At 41.2% G+C, this 7,254-nt stretch overlaps 1 protein-coding gene across 5 annotated transcripts in view; it reads left to right on the forward strand.

The window, feature by feature from the left end:
• RASGEF1B (RasGEF domain family member 1B) overlaps nucleotides 1-4,604 on the forward strand; it is a 35,755-nt gene extending 31,151 nt beyond the window's left edge. For all 5 annotated transcript variants that reach the window (XM_036852738.1, XM_036852739.1, XM_036852740.1 and 2 more), the window contains 2 exons: nucleotides 1,038-1,110; nucleotides 3,424-4,604. In XM_036852738.1, the coding sequence (XP_036708633.1) occupies nucleotides 1,038-1,110; nucleotides 3,424-3,448 (98 nt within the window). In that variant the 3' untranslated portion in view covers nucleotides 3,449-4,604. The remainder of the gene's footprint in view (nucleotides 1-1,037; nucleotides 1,111-3,423) is intronic.
• Nucleotides 4,605-7,254: the final 2,650 nt, after the last annotated feature.

Genomic DNA, 7,254 nt, shown 5'->3' on the forward strand with positions numbered 1-7,254 from the left:
TATTCCATCTTAAGAACTTTCTGTTGCACAGAAAACCGTATGATTTATCCCTAAAATGTTTGAGTCAGGCACTCACTATTCACCGATAAGCAGTACGTTTCTGTGTTTAAACATTCTTTATAATATTAGATCTGCAGAACTTTGGGCACAAATGGAAAGTTATTGAAGGATTATTTGCCCTTGTTTAGGCTTGCTTTAATGGAGAAAAAAGGTGTTTCATGATACGTTGACATTCAAGGTAATTTGAAAAACAAAACAATTGCTAGTCCCCGCTGTTTGTCAAAACAAACAGTGGAAAGTCTTAACCTGTTAAAACATTAGGGAATTTGAGGCAGAAACGGTGATTGTGTATAAAAAAAATTGACCAGAAATTTAAAGTTTGTCAAAGACTTGGGGATTGACTATATTAATCTGTTACATCCTAATATTATAGAAATCAATAGCATTATTAACTATTTCTCATAGTAGATTGGTAGTGTTTGTGATAATGACTAAAGAACATTTTGAATTAATATGACCCATTCCAGAGGGGACTTGATTATTAACCTCTACAAACAGGATTAATAACAAGCTTTTAAATCTTTGGAATTCTTTTTGACTTAATATTAAAGAGAAAAACATTAGAAGAGTGAAAAATTGGCCTAGAAAACCTGACTTTTTACCTGCTAAAATGTCTTTTAAAAAAGCTAACAGGAAAGGCTCCCCTTCCCATCCCCCTTCTTTATAAAGAATATAAATGTGAGCGTATGATCACATCCTGTGGCTTGCCTTTTTAAGCTTTTTTTGCCTCATAAATTGTCTTAGTTAACCAAGTGCCGTTTTGGCCTAAGAGGCCCTTGGGGTTTTGTTGAGATGGTCAGTCAGGGGCAAAGTGTGGTATTCTGTGTTCTTAAAGCTCCCCGCTTGTAATTTGATATTTTAAAGAGTGTGTTTTGCTGTAGGGTTTGGTTCAGGTTGAATGGGGGATGGATGGAGGTGGGTAACGTATCAGGAAAAGGCTTCAGCGTTAATGCATTCGTACTTTTGGTTGATTGTAGCTCTCTACTTGGCTTCCTATGAGAGTGAAGGACCTGAAAACCATATAGAGAAAGACAGATGGAAGTCCTTAAGGTGGGTCTCATTGCTTCTCATTGCTGTACAGATCTAATAAAGACGTTGGCCTTAAGTGAAGAAAGCCGCGTGCTTGTCATAGGGAGTCCCTGCCTGCGTGTTCCAAGTCCTCTCTGTAGCTTATCTCCTGTTAACTGAATCTTTCTGGCTTGGAATCCTCATCACCATCCTTCAGTTTTATTCTCTTTTTTTTTTTTTTTTTTTTTTTTAGTACTGGCAGATACATAGTGACTCTGTTCTTCTTTCTCCCATTATTTTATGGAATGAGGAACTGAAATTACCCTGTGGTATGTTAAAAAGGGCACTGACACATTTTCTTCATCTAAAAGATAAGAAGTTCAGACTGTACTTCTGAATAGTTGTAACAGTAAAATCTTATTTCACCTGAGATCAAAGAGACCCAAGTACCAGCTGGTTCAGTAAATTGGAGTGTGTCACTTATCGACTAGATCTTGGTCCCCTCTTTGGTTTGGGAGAGAGTTGGGACTTTAAATGTAATACAGAATCTCTCCAAATTTAAAAATGTTGTTAATCTATTAGTATTTTCAAACAAAACTAGGATAGGTAAGTTTGTATTTTAACCATCTGAGATGCTTTAATGGGCAAAAGTAGCCCAGGATATAGTATTACTATAACCAAAATTGCTATATGTATATTTCTACTAAGAGACTCTGGGAACATGTGCCTCTTTTTTGTTTTTTAATATTTATTTATTTATTTGGTTGCACTGGGTCTTAGTTGAGGCAGGAGGGCTCCTTAGTTGTGGCATGTGAGCTCTTAGTTGCAGCATGCACGTGGGATCTAGCTCCCTGACCAGGGATCGAACCCAGGCCCCCTGCGTTGGGAGCGTGGAGTCTTATCCACTGTGCCACCAGGGAAGTCCCATGTGCCTTTTTGTACCAGGTTGACAAGCCCATTTTCTCTTCTTCCCATAGTCACTTGGGAGCCTTCATTAACTTGATCTTGGGCTAGGTTTTGTGAGCCAGGGTATCTAAGATGTATTTGGTTTTGTGTGATTTTATTTGTTTCAAAGGAAAATTTAGGCATTCTTTGAACCTTTCATTGAGGAGGGATGAGGTACAGAGGCATTGGAATTATTATGCTTACAACAGGTCATGGTGATAGGCAAAGGATTGGAGATGTTTCTTCTTTTCCCTACCACTGTGTGAGCCCTTGAGGGGGAGCACAGGGTCTTCCCTCACATGTGTCGCAGCTCTGGACCTGCTCCTGTGCTGTTGAGGAAGGACGTTGGGTTACTGCAGGTGTTGGCTGAGGCCGAGCACCCCCAAAGAGGATAAAAAAGAAGTACGCTGTGATCCTTTGCAAAAGGATCTATCCACATATGCTAAGTGGATAGATACTAAGGTTCATCATTCTAGAATGATAGTACCTGCCTGAAAACGTGTACACACATTAGCTTTGCAGGCAGTAGGATATTTTTACATAGATGCTTCTCCTGCTGGTCCAAGAGTCACTCATTCAGACACCTTGAGTTCAGCAGTGGCAATGACAAATACACCTGTGAGGGGAGACACCTTTCTTGTCGCTTGATATTTAAATGCTCTCATTGGGCACCGAATGTGAACTCGTTCAGATTTACTAAATATCCCATCTGCCATGAGACCAGTATGGTTCTAAAAGCTTTTTATCATTAATGACCTTTGTGTGTGTGTGTGTGTGTTAATATAAAGCCACTCAAGGTATAGATTTACCTGTAAACAAAGTTTTGGCCATCTCCACTAATATATATTTATTTTAAGTGACTAACAGTTCTCCCAGAAAACCTGAAGGACTTCAATGCTTAATATTTTTCTGTCCTTCTTTAAAATTTTTTTTTAATTAATTTATTTTTTATTAAAGTATAGTTGATTTACAGTGTTTTAATTTCAGGTGTACAGCAAAGTGATTCAGTTATATATATATTCTTTTTCAGATTCTTTTCCCTTATAGGTTATTACAAAATATTGAGTATTGTTCTTTGTTGTTTATCTACTTTATATATAGTAGTGTGTATATGTTATTCCCAAAATCCTAATTTATCCTTCCCCCCACCTTTCCCCTTTGGTAACCATCAGTTTGTTTTCTACGTCTGTGAGTCTATTTCCGTTTTGTAAATCAGTTCATTTGTGTCATTTTTCTAGATCCCACATACAAGTGATACCATATGATATTTGTCTTTGTCTGGCTTACTTTAAACTATGTAAAATCAAACTTCAAACATGGGAAAGATGAAACTAGTATTAGGTGAGGCTCTTCATCCTCATTCAGATCATTTGCCACCTTCCTTCTTATCTTATCTTCTTTATTACTCAGGTCCAGCCTCCTGGGCAGAGTTTAACACACGGGATGCCGGCTGCTGCGTTCAAGCAGATCATCGAGGGGTTGGCCTTTGTTTTCGGGCATCTAGCGCCACAGAAAATCGTGACGTCCCTGCAAGCACGCTCCCTCAGGAGCAGATGGGGACCTTATTCCCCACAGCTGACAGATTGACTCAAATTTTGCGAGACTGAAATGTTCACTGAGGACACTCGAGAAAGAATCCTCTAAAGATCCCAGCTCTGCAATGATTCATCTCCTGGAATTTCCATGTGAATCACAGCTCTGCACCTGGATGGAGCTTTCTTTTGTGTGTGTGTGTGTGTGTGTGTTTTTTAATTTGGTTCAACATTTGCTGCTAATGGGACTTGCCCAGCTGAGTGCTGGCTCTTAGGAAGCCCATGTTTCTTTGTTAACTTAAAAGAAAAAGGGAGAAGAGGGAGGGGAAGCAAGCCCTCCGTTTAGATCCCAAACTGCAGCTCAGCGGCATTGCCGGGAGGGGTCAGGCTGGCTGGATGCCAACTTCGGACTTTGTTTCCCTGAGCGCGGGCTGTGTTGTGAATTCCCCTCCTCCCTCTTCCTACAAGATTTTGAGTTGGCTGCTGGTTAGCAAACTCCTTTTTACCCATATAAGTTATTTAATATAATAATGAAACTAACACTGTGGTAGGAAAATAGCCACTAGAAAAAAAAGCAGAGTTTGTCATTGGACTGTGTAACATTCTAGAAGGACCTTCTGTTTTCTTTACTACTGACCACTGTGTTCTACAGATGTGTTTTTCAGTCGTTTTTTTGTTACTTAGTTTTCCATGACGCCTATTTCTTTTTTCCTCTTGTAAGTTTAAATTATCTGACTTTAAGGGTCTTGGGAAAAAGCCCATGGCCTAATTACAGTTTAATTTTTTAAACAGACTTATTTTTCACTACCTTTCGTAGTCTGTTGGCGACTAAACATGTGAACAGAGAACAAATGGGAAAAGATAACCCCCGCCCACGAGAGCAGTGAACAAAACAAATGAAAAACATCTTGCTGTTGACTCAGAGGTCGAACTAATTGTGAAATAGTTCACCTTGTTAAACATCTAAATAAATCTGTAGTGGCTCTGCAAACAGCCATTATATTTATTTACTCTAGGAAAAACTGTAGTAGTAAACTGTGCTAATGAAAAAAAAAAAAACAACGACATCATGTTCAAAACAGAGATGTATTTGCAAACTTAATGACATGGTTTCAAAAACACAGAGCATGTCTGTATGCAGCACGGCATCTCAGCAGACCTAAAACGTCTCCAAGCTGTCCCTTTACAACCATCAATATATTTGACACTCTGCGGCCAGGAGTTGTGGTGTCTTTGTTTTCTTTAATGGATGGGGTTGGTGGGGGGTATGGGGGGAGCTGCAGTCTCAGTCATTCAACTCAAGTGACTGGCTGAAAATGTGTCTGTCCTTCGGGAAGTGGCCTTTAGGAGTATGTGCGTGGGCCTTGACTTTTTGAAACTCAATCATAGTAAACAGTTAATAAGCATCACTTGCCAGGCACTTCCAAGTGTTCGGCCTGGATCATCATCTTCGCCTCTTAGGCGTGGAAACAGGCATGTTAATAATAATAATAACTTGTCCGCGGCCGTATAACTAATGAGAGACACAAAGATTTGAACTAGACCTTTAATTCCAGAGCCCAGCCTTGAGATCGCACCGCCAAGCCTTCTGAGACTTCGGTATAACCTTCAAGCTTGCAAGGAGCCTGGGGATCTCGCTGACCTGCAGATGTGGATTCTGTAGGTCTGGGGTGGGGCCCAGGCGATGCTGAAGGTGCTGGTCCTGGAATCCTGGGAGCGGGGCTCCCTGCGGCACTGCCGCCTGGTCCCTGCCTTGCCTTTCCCTGAACTCTGCACCCTGCGTGTGTTGCCATGACAGCAACAATGTCCATCTTTCAGCCTTCTATGTCTGGGGGGTCTTCAAATGATGGGCTGCTGGCCAAGTCTACCCCTTTTGTTTGAGCCACAAGGTGACAATTGTTGAAAAAAATGGAAAGAAGAGTATTTCGTGATACATGAAAATTACAGGAAATGCAGATTTCCATGTCCATAAATGAAGTGTTTGGAACACAGACACATTCATTTGCTTACACACTTTCTCATGGCTGCTTTCTGCTACAAATCAGAGTCTTGCAGTTGCAGCAGAGACTGGATGGCCCACAAAGCCTCAGATATTTTCTCTCTGCCCTTTACAGAAAGAAAGTTTGCTGACCTCTGCTCTCTAACTGGTTGTTCTGAGCATTACAATGAGTTTGCAAAAATGCTCTAAGGTGTCTATTAAGGCATTAGATAACATAAATGTGGCTACTGAGAAATTTTTTCCTAAAGTGGTATTAGGCTTAACAAATTAGGGATTCTTAGAGATTCTAAGGCTATTTAAACAAAAAGTCTTCCCAGAAAGAGTTACCATTCTCATACCTGTCTCTTGTTTTCATGTTCAGATAAGCCAGCGGTTTAAACCAGGTACTAACTTATCTGTGGAAATCAGTCACCATTCTCCTCTGTGCACCGGCTGTGGGTTCGGGTCTAGGTGCATAGATCATTTCTGGGGCCGGGTGGAAGCCTGGGCAAACACAAGCATAAGCAACATCACGTGATGTCAGCCCCTAGATGTGGATTCAGGAAGCGTTCTGTCCAGGTACGCCCTGAATGCCTAAGCAGCGGGCTCTGAGCTGAGGCTGGAGGGAACCTCACAGCAAGCTGGGTTGGGTGAGGAAGGAAGAGAGCTCCTTTCACAATTCGAAGTGTCCCTTGTTTCTGAGAACACAGGCCCGAGTTCCCCAGCTGTGGCCCGCCTTTCACCTAACAAAGAAAATCATTGGAAAAGGGTTGACTTGCCTCTCTCTTTGAAGGTTTTCAGCTTTCCCTCTCCACTGGACCCGGCTCTGACACCCCTGGCATTTCCTCACCCCTCCCGTAGCTTTCGCACACTTTTGATTCTTTCTGTACTTTCTTTTTCCAACTGCCGCCCATCTGCCTCCTGCACTTAGGATCCCAAGAAAGCACAGCCCAGCACTGGAAGCTGAGTTGCTAAACTATACAGGAATGTTCAACTGTAGATGATTGACATGCTCTGCCTTCCACTTCGGTGCATTCTGTTTACCCTGTGGCTCATCTCAACAAAAGCCTCTGCCTCTATTCCAAACGTGTCTTGATATTCTGATGGAGAGCACACAACCGAGGATAGAAAAGAGTGTTAGGCTAATTTTTTTTTGGAGCTAAGGGTACAAAGGAATTCCTGAATTTGCTTCCTGGAGAAAAATGTGCTTAGTGACCTGGAAACTAAACATATCAAACTCACAGATTCTGATGGTGACTCTATTAACTTTACCCTTAAGACATTTTAAAAGGAAAGACTTTTGTCAAACCTGGGCTTCCAGAGTTTTAATAGAAAATTGGGGCTCTTCCTGGATAAGTCAAGCCAAAATTTTTTTCTGGGTTTGGACGGTTAGATAATTGCCTCAGTTCTCGGCTTCATGTAATCAAGGTCACTTGACTCTACACGAGGCTAACAGAAGAGATGTTGTGGTTTGAGGTGTATGTATCCAAACCTTGCAGAGTAAGGACCTGTCATTCACAACTAGCAAATAAGGCCAGCTCCATGCAAAATAGACCCTAATTCAAAATATGCCTTAATTCTGTACTTAAGAATCAACTCGTCTTAAAGGATGCATTTTTTTTTTTCTTAATGCAATGAGGAAATTCCCAGGTAGCCAATTCCCTCTTTAGTACTAGAAGCCTTCAGCAGGCTTAAATCCCACTCCACAAGGCTAAAACCCTGCTTAATTTC

Source organism: Balaenoptera musculus, chromosome 5 (genome assembly GCF_009873245.2).
Source record: "Balaenoptera musculus isolate JJ_BM4_2016_0621 chromosome 5, mBalMus1.pri.v3, whole genome shotgun sequence".
Classification (NCBI taxonomy): domain Eukaryota; kingdom Metazoa; phylum Chordata; class Mammalia; order Artiodactyla; family Balaenopteridae; genus Balaenoptera; species Balaenoptera musculus.